Source organism: Neovison vison, chromosome 2 (genome assembly GCF_020171115.1).
Source record: "Neovison vison isolate M4711 chromosome 2, ASM_NN_V1, whole genome shotgun sequence".
Lineage (NCBI taxonomy): Eukaryota > Metazoa > Chordata > Mammalia > Carnivora > Mustelidae > Neogale > Neogale vison.
The window spans coordinates 15,453,267-15,478,990 of NC_058092.1; the positions used below are offsets into that span (position 1 = coordinate 15,453,267).

The window sequence follows — 25,724 nt, forward strand, 5'->3', positions numbered from 1 at the left end:
CCTATCCCTGCCCTAGGGCCCTCCTTTTCCCAAAGCACTCAGCAGCGAGTCCGGGATTGTCTCCTTGTTGGTGTGCCTCCCTGACCTGGAAGTACCTCCAGAGCAAGGCCTCGAGGGTGGCCCCATACACACATGTTAGAGGGAGGGATGGAGGCAGAAAAAACGTAGGGACCTAGATGTTCTTCCTGAAAGGAGAGGAAATTTGCCAGCTCTAATGGATGGGCAGGACCTGGCTGGTCAAGGAGAGCAGGAGGAAGGAGATGCCCTGGTGGAACCCCAAGTGGCCTACACCATCCTCCCCAGCGGGCAAGCGGTCCTCCCCGGGCATTCCTAGGCAATGGCAGGAAACAGGAAGACTAGCCAAGGCTACTCTGCTGATTCCTCTGTGACCCTGGGGACCTGGGATAAGACCAGACACCAACTCATGGTGAACTGGAAAGATGAAACTGGCGGGTGATCACCTCAACGCACCACCTGCAGGTCCCAAGGAGCCACCGGGGGGCAGCCTTTGGCAGAGGGGCTGCTGGCTTCAGAGCTGGGTTAGTCAGTGACAGGGAGCAAGCAACCCCATTACACCTCCAGGACGTTGCCAAGGCTCATGGCAAGAGCAGAGATCCTGTGAGCCAAGCCTGAGTCCACTGTCCAGCTCCCTTGATACTTAGGGAGCCTCGGGGCCTTGAACATGTCATTCAACCGCCTGGCCTGGCAAAGGGAGAAGCGGCTACAAAACCACCCCTCACGCCACCTGCTGTACACCGGGCTCCACAGGACTGGGGCTTGAGACCAGAAATGCCCAATCAGTGTGGGTGATTATCATCATGACCCTAGAGCCTCCCCAGGTAAATGCTGTTACAGGAAAGCTGTGCGGCCTCTAGCAGGTAACTGAATGTCTCTGAGCCTTAGTTTTCCCATCTGCGAACTGGGGTAACAACCATCCCTGCTTCATGGATCAACCTCATTGTTCATGAGGTTGTTCATGGGTTGTTCTGAGGACCTGATGAAGTGGGCACAGAAACCCCTGCCCAGCGCCCTATGTCCTGAAGCCCTGGGTGTGTCCCAACCTCCACATTACCTGCAACTCAGCAGCGGTCACTTTGTGGTAGATGAGCTCCTCGTCCCGGCGCTTCTCCTGGGGGATGGTGATGTTGGCCAGCGCCGTCTCAAAGTCCAGGATCTGCTGCATCTGGGGCCGGATGGCGTCTTCGTCCCCGCCACCCAACAGCTTGCCCAGCTGGACCATGTAGTTCAGGTACCCCGTCAGCACCTGCGGGCCCGGCCCCCGCGATACGTTAGTGCTGTCACCCACACACGGCCCGCTGGACAAGGGTGGAGGACGGGGTGGGGCCAAGCCACCCCGGGGAAGGTTCTGGCTCTGCGCTGCCTGACTGGCTGCCCACAGCACTCAGGACAAAGCCCACAGGTCCCCAGCAGGTGGGTCCCTGCAGTCCCAGCCCACACCCGCTCTCGGATGCCTGTCACATGAAAGTTAGCCACAGACTGTCTTTCAGGTCTTAGAACACAGTTTTCTGAGCTGCACTTCTCCACTGTGGCCCCAGACTGGAATTAGGTTCCCGTGCTCAACTTTCTCAGCTCATCCTTGAGTGACCACAACTGGTCACTATGCCTGTAACTGTTCATTAACTGTTTAGTTAGTGAACGCCCCCCCTTCCCTGCTAGACCCCAAGCCCCGGGGGTGGGGACATGCCTGTCCAGGTCCCCAGTATCTGCCCAGCAGCGGGCATGGGGGAGCTGTCTGCTCAGTGCAAGTGGGCGAATAATGCAGTGAGAGACAATGACCCGCAGGTGAAATTTCCCCGGGACATCGTGAGACACATGAGTTTTGGAGTCAACGGGTCTAGATGTGAATCTCAGCCTCATCGCTGTGGGACCCTGAGTGGGTCACTTAGCGTCTCTGAGCCTTGCTCGCTCCTCTGTAAAAAGCAAGGTTAAAATAATGGCCACCAGGCAGGTGGGGGGAATGAAGTTCAGAGACGTTCTATACCTGCAGGGTTACTGGGAGGGCTAGAAGTGAGTCCATCAACGACAGGGGCCATTACTGCTGTCTCGCTCTACAGTCGAACAAAGGACACCTGTCCCCTGCCTCTTGTGCCCATGACACCTGAATGTGAAACAGCCAAAGAGGGGGGATCCCCTTCCCTGCCAGGGACTGCCTAGCACCCATCAGGTAAGTGACACCTCTGTGCAACTCCAGCTTTGAAGACCCACGTAGGTGTGGACCCTCAGGAGACACTCAGCGGGTAAAACGCCCTGGGTGTGGGCTGGGAGCCACTCTCTCGGCATTACACTCACCTTCTCATTTTCCGTTTTGTTCAGGTAATAGTCCCTTGAGGGTAAGCCCAGGCCAGACTGGTCGACCTGGAGAGGAAGGGAGGAGTGACCAGGGGCCTCCTGTCACATGGCAACACGGGACCAGCCCGGGTGCCAGTAGGAGCAGGAGCTGGTGGTGGAGGCCACCTCTGAGGTGTGCCCACCCAGGGCAGGGACAGACACATGTCTGGCGGCACACTGCCCAAACGCAGGGATTCTGGGCCCTTCTGAAGAGTCAGAGCCTCCTTCCTCTCTCAGCCTCTCTGAGGCTTGGCACAGCGCTTCTCCTTAACTAAAAACTTCCCAAGATGGTGCGGTGGTTAACAGCTACTCACACCCTGCCTGGCCTTCGTCAAGCTACCGAAACTTCCCTCTGGGTCTTCCTCTGGAAAACAGGGGAGCTGGGATCTCCCTCTGAGCTGGAGTGAGGATCAGAGGGGAGGTCGCCAGGAGAGGGTGTGCAGGGGGTGTGGCAGGCCGGGGAGCCTCAATTTCTGACCAGCAGCCTGCACAGCCTCGTGGGTGCACCCAGGCCAACCCGGGTGTCGGTGTTACTATGGTTCCTTTGATTGCTAAGCAAACTGCAGCTCAGAGAGGTCACTTGCCGAGGTCATGCGATGAGGGACAGATAGAGCTGGGTAGGACAGAGCTGGGTAGGAACCTCAGCCCAGCCTGGGCTCCTGACTTCTGCATTGGAGGGTGGGCAGACCAGAGGCTTCCCTGGGTGCACTGACACCAAGGCTAGGGCAGGAAGAGCGGGACTCAGGGCCACAAAGGCCAGGAGCCGAGGATGGGGGACCCAGAAGTTAACATCACTCTTGGGGCCCACAGTGACCAATCTGAATCTCGGAGATTCATCTGTGCCACGGTGACCGCCCCTACCCACCCCGATCCTGCACCTGAAAACAGCAGGCTGCATGTTCACGACTTCTCGCCTATACAAATCTCATGATTCAGAGCCTCAGAAATAACCCCGGCTCTGATACCTGGAGGCTGTCTCCCAGCACAAGTCTGCCCTGAGCCCTGGCACTTGCAAAACTCAAAACAGGTCATGAGGTGAGACTCAGAACATGCCCATTCCTCTTCCTGGGGCTCCAGGCCGGCTCACCTGGATCACGTTGCTGTTGGAATTCTTGGAGTCGGCACTGACGTACACAGAGAAGAAGGGGGAGGTGCGGTAGTGAGAGGTGACCACCTGCAGCGTGTCCTGGAAGTTGTCTTTGTCCCAGGGACCGGTGATGTTCCAGCCCCCGAGCTGCGGGGACCAGAGGGAACATCGAGGTGATGAGGTGGCAGGGAGACCCCGGTATGAATTCTGCTTCCGCCGCTCACTGGCTCCGTGACCCTGGAGCGGTCATCTGACCCCTGAGCCTCAAGAGCCGGGGCAAGGGACGGTCCTCACCAGAGTTTCTGACCAACACACAGGAGACGCCGCTGGGGCGAGACTGATCCTGACCAAGCGTGCCAATGACACACAGCAAGAGAGAGAGAGAGAACACAAGCAGGGGCAGTGGGAGAGGGAGAACAGGCTTCCTGCTAAAGCCCGATGCGGGGCTCGATCCCAGGACCCTAGGACCATGACCTGAGCTGAAGGCAGATGCCTAACGACCGAGCCACCCAGATGCCCCAAAATCTTTAAAAAAATAGAATAAAATAAAGAAATAAATAAAAGGTTGATAAAGCAGTGGTTGCTAGTTTCTCTCAGAGCTAGGATTTTTTTTTTTTTTTTCAAGTAGGCTCCATGCCCAACATGGGGCTCAAACTCACAACCCCGAGATCAAGAGTTGCAGGCTCTAGGGACTGAGCCAGCCGGGCGCCCCGGAGCTGGGATTTCTGTAATCTCCTCGGTCTCCTTGGCTTGGCACACACTGGCAGGTGGGGTCTGTGCCAGAGAGGAGGGCTGTCCAACCCCGGTGCCCACAGCTCCCGACCCTGCTGTGATGCCTTCCCACAGCCAGGCTACGAGGAGGGGCACTGAGGGAGCCTGGGACAGCCAGAAAACACGCACGGCCGCCCTCTGTGGGTGCCAGGCAGCCTGGCCAGCCGTGGGCGGCCCCCCAAGAGTCCATCCAAGACTGGGAGACGCTCGGCAAGAACCTCCTTGCAGGAGGATGGGGAGGCCTGGGGTACGTGGGGCCTTCCTTACGGGGTGAGGTTCTGCCTCTGATCCAAGATTCTCTGTTGGTCCTTCTGCAACATACCCCACCCTCACACACAGACAAGCCCTCGGAGCAAGAGGAAGCAGCAAAGTAGAGAAACATTTTCTCTGTAAATACAGTCCCTATGTCACCCAGATACACGGAGACAACACACGTGACAGACATCCACAACGATGATGACACCCCCCCCAATACAGAGATTCCCACCCGCAGACATGTGTGTGCACACGAGCACACGCGCAAGCGTGCAGACACACACACTCAGACACTTGCAGCTCCAACGGGTTCTAAAGTCCAGCTGGGTGAGGCGGCTGGGGCTGTGAGGTAGCCGGGGGACCCGGCGGTTCCGGAGGCGGGGGGTGGGGGGCCAGGCAGGTGGCACAGGCCAGAAGAGAGCCAGGAAAGCCAGCTCCAGGACTCACCTTCTCAATCAGCTCCATCAAGGGCTTGGCTTTGAGCTCCTCGATCCTGGTTTCATTCATACATGCACGGTAGTACACTTGGGCCTTCCTTTCTGCCTCGCTCACACTGGCCGTGGAATTTTCTGGAATGATAGGAGATAGCAGTTTGCAACCTGCCCCCATTTGCTCAGTGGGTGGCCTGGGGCAGTCCTTCCAGGAGCCTTGGTGTGCTCAGCTGTAAAAAGACCTAGGATTTCTGCCTATCAGGACAGCCGCAAGGCCTCAGCCACCACGGGTACGTGACTGTCAGGTCAGAGCCCAGCAAACTGAGGTGCTTCCTAACTTTTGCTAACTGCAAATAAGAAGAGCATACCATGTTTCTTCCCGTCCACCAGTCAGGTTTGTAGACATGTCCCTTGGTTGGCAGCACAGGGCCACCCAGCAGGATGGCCTGCTTTCCCTGTTGGTCAATGTGGGGCCCAAACAGCCCCGCCTGGTGTGTGGGACAAAGGCCTGCCTTGGCTCTCAGATCCCAGATGACCTCTCTCGTGATAGACTGGAGCCGAATGGAAGCTTCCAAGGCCTTGTGCATCCTTGCCCCTCCTCCTTGGAGGGGCTAGCCTTGTTTGTCAGATGTACAGTTGACCCGGAGTGCTGCTGCCATTTCTCTCCCTGACTCCGCAGTCAGTGTCTCCATCTTTGCACCAGGACACCCGGGAGACTTTAGTCATCCCCTTCTCCCTCTCCCTGTCCTTGGTGTCCCGGTCCAGGTGCCACCTGCTGAGGGCCACACTTCTGTATGTGTACCAACACAGGGCAGGGTCCTGCCTGTGCCCAGTGAAGGGGACCACATCCTGCTGTTCAAGCCATGAAGGACCTACTATGTGCCGGTTCAGGTCACGAAGGGCCTACTATGTGCTGGGGCTCCTGTGCCTGAGTCTTTGTCTCAGAGCCCTGTTCCCGATGGCACCTGGGTCCCTGGCCCCCTCAGTTCTGTCTGTCTGCCTTGCTTCTCCCTGGGGACCTCCTTTCTCCCTGCTCCAGGAACTTTTCCTCATTTCAAGTTTGTTTCTTTTGGATCCAGAAATTCCTTCCTTTGCTTCCTTCAAAGACCTCCCTGCCCCCAAGTCCCATGTTTTCCACCAACACTTTTCTGGCAGATAAGGGTCTGCCTTATCCATTCACCCACTAAACAGACACCAGATGCTTACTCTGTGCTAGGTACTGCGCCTGCTTCAGAGACACAAAAGACAATGTCTCTGTCCCCGTGGAGCTTCCTTCCTAGTGTGAACACACAGACACCAAACAAGCAAACACATAAAGGAGAAGCTTATTCCAGCCTTCCCGTATGAGGTGCTGTCGAAACCCTATTGCCTTCAAGGCCTTTCCCAGAGGCCATCTTTCCCGTGGAGCCTCTCCTGAGGTGCTCCTTCATGAGGGCCCCAGCATGGAGCACCGACTCAGTGCCAGGCACCGGGCTAGGCTCAGGGTTTTATAGACATGAAAAAGTCCTGCTCACTCTCCGCCTCCTGGGCGCTCACAGCCTAATGGTGAACGCAGTCAAGCAAAGAAATGACCCAGAGACACGAAAGTACTTTAGTTAAGGCAAATGACTGTGGACCCCAGAGAAAAATCACACCCTTCGATGGTGTGAGGTGGGGTTGGGGGCGGGGCTCTATCTCTGAGCCAGTACTTTCATTTATTTTTTTAATTAAAAAAATTTTTTTAGGGGTGCCTAGGTGGCTCAGTGGGTTAAAGCTTCTGCCTTCAGCTCATGTCATGATTCCAGGGTCCTGGGATCGAGCCCTGCATTGGGCTCTCTGCTCAGCAGGGAGCCTATTTCCATCTCTCTCTCTCTGCCTGCCCCTCTGCCTACTTGTGATCTCTGCCTGTCAAATAAATAAATAAAATCTTTGAAAAAAAAAAAAAGAATTTCTAACTCTTCTAGTTAATAGAATTAAAATTATATTTCACTCTTTAAAAAAAATTTTTTTTTAGTAGGCTCTATGCCCAGTGTGGGGCTCGAACTCACCATACCTAGTCAGGTATTGCATGTTTCACATCCTCCCCACCCGGGCACCCCAAGCCGGTTCTTTTAAAGGTAAGAAGTTGGGGCACCTGGGTGGTTCAGTCAGTTAAGCAGCTGCCATGGGCTCAGGTCATGATCCTGGTGACTTGGGATCGAGCCCCGCATCGGGCTCCTTCCTTAGGAAAGAGCCTGCTTCTCCCACTCCACCTGCCTGTGCTCTCTCCAAAATAAATAAAATAAATCCAAAATCCTAAAAAAAAATAAAGTTAAGAAGTTATTCACCAGGTAGGAATGAGGGAAAAGTTGGAGAGTTTGAGGAAATACGAGAAGCACAGAAAGGCATGCTGTCTGGAAAAAAGATACCCGTTCGATGTGGCCCATGGTGCAGAGGGCATGAGGTCACTTCGGCTCTCCCAGCCCTATCCTAAGAGCCCATCTGCCCTCCCCCCAATTCTTTTTTTTCTTTTTTTTATATTTTTTTAATTTATTTGACAGAGTTCACAATTAGGCAGAGAGGCAGGCAGAGATAGAGAAGGGAAGCAGGCTCCCTACTGAGCAGAGAGCCCAATGCAGGGCTTGAACCCAGGACCCTGGGATCACGACCCAAGCCAAAGGCAGAAGCTTTAACCCACTGAGCCACCCACGCACCCCTCTCCCTCCAATTCTTACGATAACCAGTATCCTGGTTTTCTTTGGGCAGAGAGCATCTATCCCCATCTTGCTGAAGTCAGGGTGACAGCCCTGAAGAGGGCCTTGGACCAGCCTGGGCTAGTCTGAAGGGAGATGCAGGGACAGGACAACCCTGAGAGAGACAGAGGTCCAGGGGCCTGAGTGAAGAGGGGGGACCTGAGTGACAGCCCTGAGGACCACAGGTTGCCATGCTGCAGAGGCCTGGAAATACCAGTGTGTCCCCCCTGTCCCTCCAGAGCAAGAGACGAGGTCTCCTGGAGGGGAGGGCAGAAATGGGGAGAGCTGGACGTCCCCCTGCTTCAGACCAGGAAGCAGAAGTGCAAGGAAAGCAAAGGGGAGCTTCCACTCCGTCCCCCGCCTAGCCTAGGAGCCTTGTTTCTCTGACAATGGCTCCCAGCAGCGAGGCTCTTAGAAGGGAAAACACAAGAAAGTCATTGCTCACCCGAGCCTGCAAGCGGCATCTCCCCATGCACATGCAAGCTCTGGCCGTGACCCTGAAATGCCAGGGCCAGCGTCGGGGGAGTGTGTTCTGTGCGCTCTGGCCCGTGAGTAGATCTGGCATCTCCTTCTCCTTTGCCCAAGGCCACTGAGATAAGAGGCCCGAAGAAAGGCTGTGGAGGAACGGCCTGGCAGTGCTCAGTAGAGGGAGTTCCAGGCTTCCATCCTGCCCCAACAGAATCCCTCCGTTATCACTTACAAACGTCCTTCAGGCAAGCGCATGGCCCCTCTCTCCTTCGCTGACAGGCTGCTCCTGATGAGCTCAAACTTCCTTCCTCTGAGCTCCACGCCCTGGATCGCACATCCACTTGTTTTCCCGCAAAGGTTTATTGAGTTCCTAACGGCCTGGTGGCTGCTGCGGTGGGGGGAGAATGCAGCAGGCCACATGGACTCAGGGCTGTCCCCGTGAGGCCTGTAGCCCAGGAGGCGGGACAGTGAGCAGCAGGACAATCACAGAGCATCTGACCGCAGGGAGGGCAGGAGCTCTGAGGACCAAGTCCAGGAGGGCCTGAGAAGGACGGCAGGGGAGGCCCAGGGAACCTTGTCTGGACTCGGGGCTCAGTGTGGAGTGGATGTGGGGAGCTGGGCCTGGGCTGCTTCAGCCCCTAGTTGGTGTCCCAGTCATCTCTGTTTCTTGGCCTGTACCTGGAAGGCCCACAGTAGCCCTAAGCAGCATTTTCTGGAAGAAGAGAGCCCAGTGGTGCTTTTGAGGAGGAAGGAGACCATTTCTGGATGTCGAGAGAATGATGAGGTCAGCACCAGACAGAGACTGGCATGGGGAGGACATGAGGTGGGAGGGGCAGGAAGGGACAGGGCCACAGGCCTCACCAGCAACAGGCGTTTACAGCCCCTATATTCCCACAGGGACCCTGGCTGGGGCAGGAGCTCTGGGAGGTCAAGTTCTGCCACTCCTCCCGCTGCCTCTCTCTGGCTTATGGAGCCCACTGGGATAACCCCAGCACACACCCCCACCTCCGCTCCTCTGTCTTCTCCCATAGGACACCCATGGCCTGGCAGGCACTGGGTGTTCAAGGGCTGAAGCAAGACGGCCAGGTGGGAGGCCAATGCGCAGACGAGGTGAGTGATAATGTGGGCTGGGGCCAGGGTGATGGCAGAGAGGGGGCGAGAGGCAGTTGGAGTGGGAGAGAAAGAGAAGTCATAGATGCCGAGTTTTCCTGTACGGGAGCAAGGGCTTGCTGCTGAGAGGTGGGAGATTAGGAATGGGAATGAGATAAGCAGTTAGTTCCGTTTCTGACATCTTTAGCTGAAACGTCTATTAGACACAGAAGTGGAACCCTGGGTGTGAAGTTTATAGTGTCTTGTGCCCTGGAGGGGGGCACCTGGGTAACGCAGTCGGGTGTCCAACTCTTGGTTTCATCTCAGGTCGTGTTCTCAGGGCCGTGGGATCGAGCCCCACATCAGGCCCCATTGTCAGCGCACAGTCCGCTTGGGACACTCTCTTGCTCTCCCTCTACCCCTCCCCCGACAAAATAAATAAATAAATAAAACCCCACTAATGTGCTCTGGACTATACGAATGCCTTAAAATTACCTATAAGGGGGACGCCTGGGTGGCTCAGTTGGTTAAGCAGCTGCCTTCGGCTCAGGTCATGATCCCAGCGTCCTGGGATCGAGTCCCACATCAGGCTCCTTGCTCGGCAGGGAGCCTGCTTCTCCCTCTGCCTCTGCCTGCCTCTCTGTCTGCCTGTGCTCGCTCTCTCTCCCTCTCTCTCTGACAAATAAATAAATAAAATCTTAAAAAAAAAAAATTACCTATAAGGCCCTATATCATGCGTTTTCAACAGGGACAATATTGCTCCCAAAGGGGGAGAGAATTAGCTCTTAGGGAGCAGAAACGTCGTACCCTTTCATGTATACATACATTACATAAACAGGTGCATAGCATTATCTTTTGTATTCTTCTTGGACAACACAGAAGAAATGGATAAAATCCCAGAAATATACAGCCTGCCAAGACAAAATCATGATGAAATAGAAAATCTGAACAGACCAACTACTAGTAAGGAGATTGAATCGGTCCCCAAAAATCTCTCAACAAATGAAAGTCTAGGACTAGACATGAGTGCTACCAAACATTCAACAAAGAATTAGTACCAATCTTTCTCAAACTCTTCCAAAAGACAGAAGAGGAGGGAATTCTTCCAAACTTCTTTTGCAAGGCCAACATTACCCTGATACCAAAACCAAAGACACCACAAGAAAAGAAAACTATAGGCTAATATCCCTGATGAACACAGATGCCAAAATACTCAACAATATGTCAGCACACAGAATTCAATAAGCCATTGAAAGGATCATACACCACGATCAAGTGGGATTTATTCCAGGAATGCAAGAATGGCTCAATGTCCATAAGTCAATGTAATTTACCACATTAACAAAATGAAGGATAAAAATCATTTGATCCTCTCAATAGATAAAGAAAAAGCATCTGACTGCATAAAAGCAACATCCATTTATGATGAAAACTCTCAAAAAGTGGTTACAGTGGGAATGTATCTCAACATAGCAAAGGCCATATATGACAAGCCCACCGCTAACATCACAGTCAGTGGTAAAAGCTTGTCCTCTAAGATCAGAAAAAGACCAGGATGCCCACTCTTGTCACTTTTATTCAACATAGCACTGGGAGTCACAGTCAGAGCAATTAGTTCAGAAAAAGAAATAAAAGACATCCAAATTAGAAAAGAAGAAGTAAAACTGTCACTATTTGCAGAGAACACAGAAAACCCTAGAGACTTCACCAAAAACCTAACTAATGTCAGAACTAATGAACAAATTCAGCTGCAAGATACAAAATCAATACATAAAAATCTGTTGTATTTCTATACACTAGTAATGAACTATCAAAAAGAGAAATGAAGAAATTTACAATGATGTAATTTACAATTACATCAGAAAGAATAAAACACCCAGGAATAAATTTAACCAAGGAGGTGAAAGACCTATATATTGAAAACTACAAGACATTAGTGAGAGAAACTGGAGAAGAGGGGTGCCTGAGTGGCTCAGTCATTAAGTATATGCCTTTGGCTCAGGTCATGATCCCAGGGTCCCAGGATCGAGCCCCGCACTGGGCTCCCTGCTCAGTGGGAAGCCTGCTTCTCCCTCTCCCACTGCCCCTGCTGTGTTCTCTCCTTCACGGTGTCTCTCTCTCTCTGTCAAATAAATAAATAACATCTTTAAAAAAAGAAAAAAGAAACTGGAGAAGACACATAAATGGAAAGATATTCTGTGCTCACAGATTGGAGGAGGTAGTTCTGTTGAAATGTCCATACTGCCTGAAGCAAGGTAGAGATCCACAGCAATCCTTATCCAATTCTCATGGCATTTTTTCCAAAAATAGAACAAACAGGGGCACCTGGGGGGCTCAGTCAGTTAAGCATCTGCCTTCAGCTCAGGTCACAAACTCAGGGTCCCGGGATGGAGCCCCATGTTGTCATGGGCGGGGCTGGGGGGTGTCCCTGCTCAGCAGGGAGTCTGTTTCTCCCTCTGCCTCTTCCCCCTGCTGGTGCTCTCTCAAATATTTATTTATTTGAGAGAGAGAGAATGAGAAAGGGGAGGGTCGGAGGAGAAGCAGACTCCCCGCCAAGCAGAGACCGATGCGGGACTCGATCCCTGGACTCCAGGATCCTGACCTGAGCTGAAGGCAGTCACTTAACCAACTCAACCAGGCAGGTGCCCTCAAATAAAATCTTAGAAAAAAAAAAAAAAGAAATATAACAAACAATACTAAAATTTGTGTTGAACCATAAAAGACCCTGAAGAGCCATGGCAATTTTTTTTTTTTTTAAAGAGATTTTATTTATTTCCTGAGAAAGAGAAAGAGCGGGGCGCCTGGGTGGCTCGGTGGGTTGAAGCCTCTGCCTTTGGCTCGGGTCATGATCTCGGGGTCCTGGGATCGAGCCCCACATCCGGCTATCTGCTCAGTGGGGGAGTCTGCTCCCCCCTCCCCCGCACCCCGCCGCCCAGCCACCTGCCTCTCTGCCTACTTGTGACCTCTGTCTGTCAAATAAATAAATAAATAAAGTCTTTTTTAAAAAGAAAAAAAAGAAAGAAAGAGAAAGAGCACGAGCTGAAGGAGGGGCAGAGGGACAAGCAGACTCTGCTGAACATGGAGCCTGAGGTGGGCTCGACGTCGGGGGCGGGTGTTGATCCCAAGACCCTGAGATCATGACCTGAGCCCAAGTCAGGCTTAACTGACAGACCCACCCAGGTGCCCCGAGGCATAGCAATCTTTTTTTTTTTTTTAAGATTAATTAATTTCTTTATTAGAGAGAGCACAAGTAGGCAGAGCAGCAGGCAGAGGGAGGGGGGAGAAGCAGGTTCTCTGCTGAGCAGGGAGCCCGCTGCGGGGATCATGACCTGAGCAGAAGGCAGCAGCTTAACTGACTGAGCAACCCAGGGGCCCCTAGGCATAGCAATCTTAAGAAAGAGAAACAAAGCTGGCTTCACACTCCCTGACTTCAAGCTATATTACAAAGCTATAGTAATTAAGACATTATGGTATTGGCATAAAAACAGACACAGAGATCAATGGAATAGGATAGAAAGAAAGAAATGCAATGCTAATTAATATATGACACAGGAGCCAAGAATATTTGCTGGGGAAAGCACAATTTCTTCTGTACGCGTTATTGGGAAAATTAGGACAGCCACACTCAGGAGAAGGAAGCTGGACCCCTATCTCATGTCATATGTAAAAATTAACTCAAATTGGATTAAAGACTTGAACATCATACCTCAAGCCATAAAACCCCTGTAAGAAAACATAGGTGGTGAGTTCCTTGACTTCAGTGTTGCTGATGACTTTCTTAATCTGACACCAAAAGCAAAAGCAACAGAAGTAAAGATAAACAAATGGGACTACATCCAGCTAAAAAGCTTCAGCACAACAAAGGAACCCATGAATAAGATGAAAAGACAACCTAGTGAGTGGGAGAAAATATTTATAAATCATACATCTGTTAAGGGACTAGTATCCAAAATATATAAAGAACTCATACAACTCAACAACAAGGAAAAAAAATCTAATTAAAAGATGGGAAGATGATCTGATCATTTTTCCAAAGACATACAGATGGCCAGCAGGTACATGAAAAGATGTTCTGTATCATTAGTCATCAGGAAATGCAAAACAAAACCGGTGGGGTATCACCTCACACCTGTTAGAATGGCTCACACCAAAAAGACAAGGAACAAATGTTGGAGAGGGTGCAGAGGAAAAGAAACCCTTGTGCAGTGTTGGCAGGAATGTAAATTGCTCAGCCTCTATGGAAAGTAGCATGGAGGGGCGCCTGGGTGGCCTAGTCATTACACATCTGCCTTTGGCTCAGGTCATGATCCTGGGGTCCTGGGATCGAGCCCTGCATGGGGCTCCCTGCTCAGCAGGAAGTCTGTTTCTCCCTTTCCCACTCCCCCCACTTGTGTTCCCTCTCCCGCTGTCTCTCTTTCTCTCTCAAAAAAAAATCTTAAAAAAAAAATAAAGAGTAGGGGCGCCTGGGTGGCTCAGTGGGTTAAAGCCTCTGCCTTTGGCTCGGGTCATGACCCTAAGGTCCTGGGATGGAGCCCCACGTCAGGCTGTCTGCTCAGCGGGGAGCCTGCTTCCCTTCTTCTCTCTCTGCCTGCCTCTCTGCCTACTTGTGATCTCTGTCTGTCAAATAAATAAATAAAATCTTTTTCTTAAACAAGTAGTATGGAGGCGCCTCGAAAAATTCAAAGTAGAATTTCCCTATGATTCCTGCTGGGTACTTACCCAAGGAAACAAAAACACTAACTTGAAAACGTATCCACACCCCCATGCAGCAGTATTTACAACCACCAAGACATTGAACCAACCTAAGTGCCCACTGACAGATGAATAAAGAAAACGTGGCGCACACACTCCCCCCTGCCACGCAGAGGACTACTATTTGTCCATAAAAAAGAAAGAAATCTTGCCATTTGTGACATCAAGGATGAACCTCAAAGATCTTTTGGTAATTGGGGGAAGTTAGAGAAAGACAAATACTGTATAATCTCTCTTACATGCGGAATTTAAAAAGTACATACATATAAAAAAATACATACATATACATACATATGTAACAAAAACCAAGCTCATAGATAAGGAGAACAGATTAGCAGTTGCTGGAGTTGTTGGGGGGGGGGTTTGAGAGAAATGGGTGAACTGTTTTTATTTATTTAAATAAATTGAATTAGGGACGCCTGGGTGGCTCAGTTGGTTGAGCAACTGCCTTCGGTTTAGGTCATGGTCCTGGAGTCCCAGGATTGAGTCCTGCCTCGGGTTCCCAGCTCCATGGGGAGTCTGCTTCTCCCTCTGTCCTTCTCCCCTCTCATGTTCCCTCTCATTGTCTCTCTCTCAAATAAAAATCTTTTTATTAAAAAATTGATTAAAAAATTAGGTAAAACAGAAAAGAATTTTAGGCAGGGGGCAAGAATGAAAAAAAGCTGAGAAACCTGGCCCTCACTGTGGGCTTCCAGCTCCCGTCTGCATCCTGCCCCCTCGCCCCCTTGTTCCCCTACTCCTGCCCCATCCATGTGGTCTATTCTCTCACAACTAGGTCCAGTTTCTGCCCCAACGTTCCTGCTTTGAAGGCCCAGCCCTCCAGCTGCTGTGTCTGCAGCAGCCTCCTCCCTTCCCGGGCTTGCTTCCTACTCCACTAGTTTCAAAGCCCTAACTCTTTGCAGCCGCCTTATTTACTCATTTATTTGTTTAGGGTCTGTCTCCCCTGATGGAATGCAGGCCCCACAAGGAAAGGCTGTCTTATTCCTCACGCCATCCCGGCACCTAGTGATGGCTGGCACATAGCCAGTGTACCATACATAATTGTGGAATGAAGGAATGAATGATGGAATGTTCTGGGAGCTCCAGAGAGAAAGATCCCAATCACATCAGTCTGAGGAGGAGGCTTTGATTCAAAGGGAAATCAGTCACACACAGTTTTCTTGTGAGGAAAGCCCTGGTCTCCTTTGACACTCCTTGCTTGCATTTACTTCCCAGAAGAAGGTTCCATGGAAGCAGGCCAGGCGCCATCAACAGCGCAGCTCCCAGGACAGAGCCAGGGGGCCAGTTTTGGATATGGTGGCACTTCCAAGGCCCCCAAGGTATGAAAATAATTTGGCAGCCCAGGGCCAGACAACAGGGCTCCCAATTGCCGGGGCTACTTCCTTCCACGGTCCCTGGGTTCCAGAGACATCCTCTGTCACTTCCCCAAAGTCCTCTGTCACATCCTCTGTCACTTTCCCCAAAGAGGAAAGACAGCATACCCTCTACTTGACCCACTTCTTCCTCTGGGAGTTTTCACTGGAACCCCCTCTTCCACACCACTCCCTGGGAGGAAAGGAAACACCCAGCAGCTGGGCAGGCTGCGGGGATGGAGCTTCCCGGGAATTCTGTGATCCCAGTGCGACCCGTCTGGCCAGGAGCACGTGGGACTCCACATCAGGGCGAGACCAGCCCTTGTCTTAGATAAAACCATAGACTTGTTACGGGTAGTCGCAGGCCTCAGGAGCCCCATCCTGTGAGAGGAAGTGGGGGGGCTGATAAATGAGGCCCCTTCTTCTGCAGAGGAACGAAAATAATGATAAGACCATTACCATTACTGGTGCCTACGACAGACAGGCCCAGCCCGGGCTGAGCTCTTCTAGGTACCCCACTGGCACCCCAAGGTCAGACTATCACCCCATTCACAAGGAAAGAAAACGAGGTCCATGGAGAGGAAGGAACTTGCCTGAGAGGTAACACTAATACGTCACATGCTGGAATTTGAACCCAAGCCTTCTCAGGCTTCCCTGAGAGAAGGAACTGCTTTCTCTGTGTGTGGGTGTGGCTGTGTGTGTGCATCGGGTCCTAACAGTTTCCACCCACGAGTGCTATTAGTATCCCGCCCAATTTAGAGGCAAGGGGTTGAGTAACGTGTCCAAAGTCACACGAGTGAGTGGCAGAGGCTGGGACAGGGGCCTGAGCACTCTCTGTGCGCCTTTCCTTTCCTGAAGGCTGGCTCGGAAAACTGGAGGTAGCACCCAAGCAGACCGGCCACCCCAGAGAAGCCCCGGACACCCCCTGCCTTTCCTGGAATGGGAAAAAGGGGCACGCGGCTGCAGACACGATACCGAACAGAGAGCATGGGGTCACAGATCTTGTCCAGAGGGTTTCCTGCGTGCACAAGGAGAAGAAAAGAAGCTGGATAGCAACTATTAGAAAAACAAATCAGAATAAAAGTATAAGAGATGGCACAGGGTGACAGGATTAGTTGCCAAGTCACTGACACGAACAGATTGAATGCCGATGGAATGATTCTGTCTCCATTTCTCCGGCAGACTGGCGCTGGGCTACACGGAAGGGAGACCATGAAGTCCTTGTGAAATCCATGATGCTCAAACTATTATAAAAACCAGGCATTAATTTTGCACGCATTAATCTTACAGTAGAAAACAGTACAGGGGCGCCTGGGTGGCTCAGTGGGTTACGTGTCTGCCTTTGGCTCGGGTCATGATCCTGGGGTCTTGGGATCAAACCTCACATCAGGCTCCCAGATCAGCAGGGAGCCTGCTTCTCCCTCTGCCTCTGGCTGCCACTCCTCCTGGTTGTACTCTGTCTCTCAAATAAATAATCTTCTTTTTTTTAAAGAAAGAAAGCACAGTATGTAGGACAAACACATAAAACACAACTGTAACTCGAGTCCAAAGAAGTCCTTTGGTAGCCTCAGAGGGCATCACAGAGGAAGCAGGTTTGAGGAAAGTCCTACAGGACAAGAAGCGGCGAGGCAGGTAGTCTAGACAGCAGATGGGTCTGTGTTAAGAGCACAAGCTGGTGGGAAGGCCCAGCCTTGGGGTGAGAGGTCCTGCTGCATCCTTGCCCTGATGAAGTGAGGCCACATGCTTGTCTCCCCGAGGCCCACGAGGACAGCCCAAGCCGGCAACCCGAGGGGGCAACAGAATGTCTCTCGGGTGAGTATCTCTGTTCGTGCAGCTGAGGTCACGCCTCCCAGCCAGCGGGCTGCAAGGAGGTGCCACAAGGGGGACTTGGCAGAGCTCAGCCCACTGGCGACAGATCTGCCCAGATTTCCTCTGAGGGGGCCCCTGTGAATTCACCTTTCAGAGAAAGGAGTGGCTTGTCCAAGGTCCTGCCCCCACAGCTGGTGGTTATAGCTGTTCTGCCTGGCCTGGTGAGTCCTCACCAGCACTCCAAACGTTCTCTCTTCTGCCAGAGAAGCCCACCCTAGGCCAGCTTGGACAGTCTGGGAACCCCAGGGCACACTGCAACCCCCAGCAGCTCCAGCCCTCCCCCCACCCCCGCGGGACCTGCTGGCTGACTCCTGTGTCTTGGGGAAGATGAAACCAGCCTGGCCTCGAGCCCAGGAATGCACTGGCATTCTGTTCAGCATTTTCTGTCACCCACTCACCTGCCCCCTGCCCCTTCAGGGGTTTCCTGGTGCCAAAGTCCCAGGAGTTAGCCTGGCAGGTAGGGGACTCCGGGGATATGCCTTCTGGAGAAGCTCCTGGTCAGAATGACCTGGAACTGGCCTCACCTACTATGTTCATCAAGCCCTGGCCAGATCCCATCTAAAGTGGAGAGCTTCACCAAGCAGCTCCTGGGGAAAGGAGCCTGCCGAATTGTAGCTCTGGCCCGCTCTGTGGCCTCCACATGGTTGGTCTGACTCAGGGGAGTCGGTGGAAAAAGAAGGGAAGTTCGACGTCCCCCAGCTCTGGGGCCAAATCTCAGCTAAGTGTCATCATTTCCCGAGTGTCTGTGAGTCTCCTCTGTATAATGGGGATATTCCTCCATGGCTTCAATAAAATAATCCAAGGAAACAGCCTAGTGTGGTCATGGATATGCCCTGTACCTCATTCCCTGGTAAATAGGTCCACATCTGGGCCTCCATGAGAAATATGTAATTCTTAGATTTCTTCGAACACCTCACTAATACGTAGAATATCCCCCTCAATGCTCTTTGAGTTCAGGAGCCTGGGGAGTCTGTCAGTGGTCCCATAGCTTGCTGGGAGAGGTCTGGGCTGGAGCTCACTCAGTGCCCTGGGCAGTACACTCAGTACACCAGCTTGGCTGGGTCCCCATGACGTGCCAGGACCTGTGCTGAGCACGGGGACCCAGCACACACAAGCCAGCACTCACGGTAATCTCGAGTCTGATGGCACCATTATCCCCATTTTACAGATAATAAGTTGGAGAGGAGCCAGGTCACTTGTCCAAGGCTATAGGAGTGATAAGCTGGTGTGCCAGGGCGGCCTGACTTTAAAACCCTGCAGTCTGGCCTCCTGATGCCACCAGGCCCCAGTCCCAGGGGCAGGGGCTCGAACACATGGTTCTGGCTGTTCTGTGCCCAGCTGAGCACAGCTCCCCACCTACACCTTGACTCTTGGGGACGGGATGGAGGTAAGGCCAGAGCCCAGGACCATAGCCCACTCCTCCCGGGCCCTGCCAGCTGGGGGGGCAGGGCAGGGGGATGGACTCCGTCCTGGCAGAGGCCCAAGGTCCCCCTTGGAGCAGGATCCACAGGCGCCACACACAAGGACCAGTCCTGGGCCTAACTGGGAGGTTAGAGGACCCATCTGCCCGTCTTCTCCATCCCCTCTCGGTGCTGACTGCTCCCCCCGGGCAGGAGCCCCTCTCCATGAAGGACTGGTAGTGTTTCCTCAGCAGCGTCACTTAACTTCTCTGAGCCTGTTTCCTTATCCACAACATGGGAACAACAGCCCCTAAGTCCCAGGGAGGCAGTGAGGATGCAGGAAGCAGGAGACAGAAAGAGCTGGTTCAGAGCATGGACAGTGGCAGCCACTCAACAAACATCAGTTTCTTCCCCTCTTTCCTTCAGACCCCCACGCTCCACACTGCCAGCAGGATGGGGACGGGGACATTGGTGCACTGGAGGGGGTGTGAGGTGGGGAAAGGATACACGGCCCAGACCGAGTCGGACAAGTCCTATCTGTGCCACCTGCTAGCTGGTCTCAAGGATGGCTCTGGACATCAGTGTCCTCATCTCTCAGATGGGATGAACGATACCTTTCTCACTCCTGTCCTACAGGATCGAATAGGAGGACGTCGACAAAAAGCTCCGTAAACTGTAAAGTGCTGTGCAAAGGTCAAAGGTGAATAATACCTATCACCCTCACACGCACAGCAGCCAGCACAATATGCCAGGCCAAGGCAATGCACCTTAAATACATTTTTCACATTTTATTTTCATAACCTGGAAGAGACTCTACTGAATGAAGGTGTCCTGAGGGGTCATGTCATTGACCCGAGACCACAAAGAAAGAGGTGGAGGCAGGGTTTGAACCCAGGTCCTGGTAACCGAAGGAGAGGCTCTGCCCATCTTGTCATCCTGCTTGGACTGTCCTCCTGCTTCGGTTGTTGGTTCCTGACAAGCCCTCGGCTGTCTTCAGGTGCTGGAGAAGGGACATCCCTGAGTTCCAGGCTGGCTACCCCAGACATTCGCCTGTTAAGCTTCTAGTTCTGAAATGAAAGCCTGTGTCCCCTTTCAAAGGCACCTACCTAGATAGCATAAAGCAGGGGCTTTGCTGTTCCAGACACACAGGGTTCCCTCAGCTCCCCCTCGCCTCCATGTACCACTGAGCTCTGATGCTCAGGGAGACGAGCCTGAGGCCGGGGGGTGGGGGTGGGAGATGGGGGGGCAGAGAATAGAGAGAATGGTGGGCGGTGGGTGGGTCTCACCTAGCAGCGTGCCCCACCCCCACGCAGAATGGGCTGGGGTCGGAAAGAAACATCCCCTAACCTGGTTTGCCCATTTCCACTGTCATCTGAAAGACACAGTTGCCTGAAATTCTCAACTGTCAAGTTGGAATCTCTTGCTGTCTCATAGGAAGGTTTCTGTCCCTTTGAGCAGATGTGTCCAATATTTTTATTGATTTATTTGACACAGAGAGAGATCACAAGTAGGCAGAGAGACGGGCAGAGAGAGAGGGGAGGCAGGCTCCCCGCCGAGCAGCGAGCCCAGGGCTCTGAGACCATGACCTGAGCCGAAGGCAGAGGCTTTAACCCACTGAGCCACCCAGGCTTTCCTATTTTATGTACTTTTGAGTATCTTGCAGGTTTTTTAAAAACCTAGTTAGATCTGCTCAGTCACAGATGGCTTTTCATGATCTTGCCTCTCCCAGCATTTGGGGTCCCAGGATGGGGCCAGCGTCGCAGGAGAGGGAGAGAGGAGGTCTTGGCTGCTAAAAGGGCTCAGGCCGGGAGTCCTGCATCTTGTGGTGGGTGTTGTGAATTCACATGGCAGACGACCCCAGTGGGTGGGTGTTTATTCAACCAACAATAACCAGGGATAACCCTGCAAACAAGACACACACGGGGCTCTAATCTAAGGATAAAACCACCCACACCAACGTCGACTAGAGGTACCAAAGGCCTAATATGGTACAGAAGAACTTCAATTAGACGGTTTATCGTGCAAGTCCAAGCAGCACGAGGCCAAGGGATGCTCCTGCCTGTGGTGGACAGCCCTCCCACAGATGTTGCTAGAACTTTCATCTGCTCACAACCCTAAAACCTGCCCAAATGTGCTCAGCCTTGATTCCCTCAGCTCACAGCTTCCATAGCTCACTGCCTGTGCCAGGCACACCTCAGCGGCAGCTTGAAGCCACAGCAGCAAGGACCACAGCGACCCGTCCCCCAGGTCCCACCCTGGGCCGCACACGCCACGCCAGCCCTTTACACGTGCGCTTCACGGTTCTCAAGACTCTCAACTTTCGGTAGTAGTAGTCCTTTTTAAAAGATCTTTTTTTTTTTTTTTTTTTTTAGTCGATGTATACCTGGCACAGCACGTTATGTTAGCTCCGGGGTACCACACAGTGATTCGACCAGTCTAGATGCCACACGGCACTCACCGCTAGCATCTGTCACCACACAAGGCCATTACACCAGCACCGACTATGCCCCTCCCCTGTGCTTCGCGTCCCCGTCTATGAGTCCCAGGCTGCTTACCAAGGAGGTGCTTGATGATGGCTTGGTTGTGCTCCCAGAGGTTGCTGAAGGTCCCCCAGCGGGAGTGGCCATCAGGCACGGGGTTGGCTTTGATCCAGCCGCCACAGGCGTAGGTGAAGAAGTCCTGGCAGGGGTCCACGGTGGGGTCCATGGAACTCAAGATGGAGCTGGTCACTGAGACGCAGGCCTCACTGAGGCACACCGCGGGGGTTCCTGGCAGGGGTCAAGGACAAGAGGCCGGTAAAGGGCAGGAGAAGGCTGTGGGAATACAGTGCGGGTGGCACTGGGGTGCCATGTCCCCGCCCCAGCCCCAACCAAACAGAGATGGAGCTGGATGGTCACCAGACTTCTACAGAGAAACGATTTCAGTAAATTTACAATTTCCTGGCTTGTAAAAGAAGACTTCTGTTTAGCGACCTAAAATCCTTTCTGTGGCTTGAAAAGTACCCAGAACCAAGGTGTTTCTCTTAATCAATCCTTCCTTCCACAAATACTCATTTTTTTAAGTTGTTATTCCCTGATGTTCCACAAGTTCATTCACTTGCTCATTCATTCATTCAACAGCATAATAACTGAGTCTCTTCCAGGTTCTTTACTGAGTGGTGATGTGTGTGTGTGTGCGCGTGCGTGCATCTGTGGTGAGGGATATGAAAGGCATAGTCCTTTCTTTCAGGAGCTGATAATTTAGCTGAAGATACAAACATTTCATAAGAAAAGTTAAATCACCACCAGAGGAGAAATGTTTGTCATTCTGGAAACACAAACTGACTGTATTTTGTCCAAGACAAATGGGTGATGCAGACAATTTGGTACGAGGACTTAGGGCAAAGGACAGCCTGTGATGAACAGAAGAAACTGAAAAATAATTCCCTCTGAGTACAAGGCAGGAGAGTTATCTCACTGACTCTCAAAGAAATAAAAATGGAACAGACTGAACGAACCATTTTCTTACGGCCATTTTTATAGACAAGGAAACTGAGGCACAGAGAAGCTTAGTAGCTTGTTCAATGGCCAGTGGGGAACGAGCCCCATCCTCTCTCTGCTCCGTCTCCTATGGGCCTGGAGGGGCACGATGCCATCGATGATGGGTGGGCCCCGGGGGGCCCCGTCTGTTAGGTGCCTCCCAGAGGAGGGATGGTAGTCAGTGCAGGTGGTCAGTGGGGGGCACTGCCAAACTACAAGAGCCTCCCATGAATCCACTTCCTCGGGGCTGGTTCTCATAGGACATGGGGCAGAGGCGGGAGGGCTCTTAGAAGGCCAGAGGTAAGAAGAGGGACCGGACCCCTGCCTCGGGGTTGGGCGGTGGGCTCCAGCAAAGGAACCAAACTGGGCGGCCTTGATGGGGGCTCAGCCCAAGGTGGAGGGAGATCCAGCCTCGTGATTAAGAATGCAGGCCCAGCCGGGTCCTCGGCTGACACAGGCCACAAGAGGGACTTGTCTCACATGCGTTATCTCATTCAGGCCTCACCGCAGACATCAGATACAGGCGTGATGCCCTGGCTAAAGAGGGGGGCGGTGAGGCTCTGTGTGCATGAATGGGGTACAGCCACACGGCCGAGCAGGAGAGCCGAGGCTGAAGCAGCTCCAAGGCCGGGTTCCTTGTCTTCCTCTCCGCCTCTTTGCCAGTCCCATTGGGGGGTGGTGTGGCCCTTCTGGCAAGTTCAGTGTTCCTACCGCACAGGGAGGAGTATGGCAGGGCGAGGGCTGGAGGCTCTTAGACCTGGGTTCAGATCCCAGCTTTCTGATTCCAGCTGTGGGCCTTGTGCAGGTGACCTTGTCTCGCTGAGCCTCAGTTTCCCCATCTAGTAGCGAGGAAGCACCGCGGGTCTGATGTCACAGCGATGGTGGACACCTTTGTCTCTGGGCCTGATGTCCCCGGGCCACCCTTCAGAAAGCAGGAAAGGATGGGTGGTTCTGGCAGGGAAACCGGGCACCAGCCCGGGCTGGGGTGGCCTGTGGGCTTTCTCACGTTGACGGCGGGCACATCTGACAGGCTGACGAAAGGCTCAGAGGAGCCACACGGCAGCACAAAAACCAAGCTCACTTTATCTGAGGGGATTACTTGTTTGGAGCGGACTGTACAACCATCATAAATTACTGACCTGGCAGGCACAAAAACGGAAAGCAACTGGCAGGGGTGTGCTGTCACTGAACCATCTCTAGAGGAGGCCATCTCTACCGGAGCTGCACGGCCCATTTCCCCAGGGGGGAAAACGTCCCAGAATCTTCGGGGTGTGGGTGGGGGAAGAGAATTTCTGTGTGGTTTAAAAAGCCTAGTCACTACTATGAGAGAACTTCGTATTTGGGAAGGGAAAAGAATACCTATTGTTTTTTACAGCAAACTGCAGGAAGCTGGGCTTGACCAAACCGTGGCTGCTGGGAATGTCCCAGAGACAGACTGAAAGAGGGTGATGCCCCGGGAATAAGGCCTATCAGAAAAGGCACACCAGCGTGTGTGTGTGTGAGAGACAGGGAGACAAGGAGGGACGTGGGCGGATTGATTTTTGACGTTACCGTAAGGGGACTTGAGTTTAAAAACAAAACAGGAAGCAGTTTCCCGAGAGGCCTGATGGGTCCCCACTCTGCTAAGAACAGAGCAAGGCCCCAAGGTGATGCCTAAGTGATACTGGGTTGTTTCAGTGCTTAGTAGTTTATAAATCCTTTAACCAGCAATTCCTGATCCGGCATAGTTGATCAATTACTTGTTTCTAGGCCTCCCTCATCAACATCAAGGTCAGCACCTTCAAAACTAGGCCCAGGCTCCAACTCCTCAGGGAAACTTTCCCAGACCCTCATTCCTCGCTGGGCCCCTTGGCTGGCTGCCTGGCTGTGTGCTTTCTGGGCGCAGACTGTGCTAGGTCATGGCTGTCTCCCGGTCTCCCTCCCCGACTGGGAACGCAAGCTGGAGGGTAAGGCCAGCACCGTACCTGCATTCCTATCTCCTTCACCCAGCATTGTACCTGGCACCTAGCAGCTGTCCAGTACGTGTGTGTTGAACGAATGAGTGAGTGAATGAGAGGAGCTTTGTCCAGCTCTTGGTCACCACCTGCGGAGGCAGAAAATATTTCTTCCTCTGAGGATGTATGTGACCAGTCAAGAAGGAGGAACGGCCCCAGATCTAGTCCACAGCTACTCGTCCGGACAGTGCTGGGTCCCGAGTAAGACACTGAGTAAGACACTGAAGAATCTTTTCTGGGAGAATCTGTGTTTTACTGCCAGTTTGTAAAGCGCCTGCAAGTTTCTGGAAAGAGGGTGTGGCAGGAAAGTAGACAAAGAGGTATTTAGGGGCCCAGACATGACTTTGAGACAGGTCCCTCAGTACCAGCAGAGAATGTGCTCTACCTAGCCTGATGTTTGCTCAGGTGTGGCCAATGCCGGCAGCTGCTGGCAATCGTGAGGTTACTGTCCATCTGGGGTGGCCCCTGCTGTCCCAGACCAAGGCAGCCAATGAAGATACATGGGGTTCATGAGGTCCTGGCCCAGAGTCACCCTGGCGGGGGTATGGGCGAGAGCTCCTTTCATCCTGGTCCAGGCTGGGGAACACTCTCTTGTGGCCCAGAGGGGGCTGGGATAGAGGCCGAAGCAAGGCTGCTTCCTGTGGACCCCATCCGTGGGCTCTAGGATCCAGCCCTCGTGGGTTCCCTTCTTGTTTCTGGGAACTCCCGGGGTAGTCTCAAGGTAACACTGGCAGCTGGAGTGCCTGACGCAGGAGGATGTAAGGATGACTGAGGGGATGTCCTGCCCTCTCTCCAGGCCCTCAAACTCCTTTTCCCACCTAGTCTAGCAGGGCTACCCATGCAGGCCAGCAACTTTATAGTGGGGAAGGCGCAGCAAAGCCTGTGGTAAATGTTCCCAGATCCTGGGAAGGGTCATAACCTCTCTGATGGGATACGTGACAAGGTGACCGAGTTGGTGGGATTGGACCCTGAGCAAAGGCCCCAGAGGCGGCTCCACCAGATGGACCACTTGCCAAGGGAAAGCCAGCTGTTTGGGCACAAGGGTACGAGAGATCCTGGAATTGGCCCGACCCCCTATCCTTGTTGTTTAACTTGGCTCTGCCCTTTCCAGTTCCACAAGTTCTTACTGAACATCAACTCTGCACGAGGTACTCAATTGGATACTCTCAGCCAGACGCAGAGAGCCAGCCCCAGACCCCAGAGGGCAGGATCCGCCCGGCCCCACCATACTGCCCGACAAGACCGGACCCAGAGATGTGATGACAATGTGTACACATGAGGCCCGCGGAGGCCAGCTGGGCCTGGCAGGTCCACTCTTCTGGGGGTTCTAACACACACAGGTGCACCACAAGGACAAAGGCAGGTGGGGCCGGCCAGTCTTCTTTGAGACCCAGCTGCCCCCTCCCTCGGTGCACCAGCCACGTAACCTTGAGCAAGTCACCTCATCTCCCAGCCTCAGCTTCCTCAGATGTGAAATGGGGTCAAAAGTAACCACACCTCACAGGGTCGCCGTGAGGAGGAAACGAGATCGTGTTTGTAAAGAAGAGGTGTGGTATTTGGTCCATGGAAAGTATTAAGTAAACGGAAGCTATTATTGCTTTCTGTTGGAGCTAAGGATGGCGGACAGTGCCAGACCGTGAGCCTGGTCAGCTCGCATCCTGACAATGACAGCACCCAG

At 52.8% G+C, this 25,724-nt stretch overlaps 1 protein-coding gene across 2 annotated transcripts in view; it reads right to left on the bottom strand.

The window, feature by feature from the left end:
* ECE1 (endothelin converting enzyme 1) overlaps positions 1-25,724 on the bottom strand; it is a 116,642-nt gene that overhangs the window by 27,906 nt on the left and 63,012 nt on the right. For both annotated transcript variants that reach the window (XM_044237363.1, XM_044237362.1), the window contains 5 exons: positions 21,090-21,302; positions 4,910-5,031; positions 3,437-3,583; positions 2,311-2,376; positions 1,073-1,264 (listed from right to left, as the gene is read on the bottom strand). In XM_044237363.1, coding sequence (XP_044093298.1) covers positions 1,073-1,264; positions 2,311-2,376; positions 3,437-3,583; positions 4,910-5,031; positions 21,090-21,302 — 740 coding nt within the window. The remainder of the gene's footprint in view (positions 1-1,072; positions 1,265-2,310; positions 2,377-3,436; positions 3,584-4,909; positions 5,032-21,089; positions 21,303-25,724) is intronic.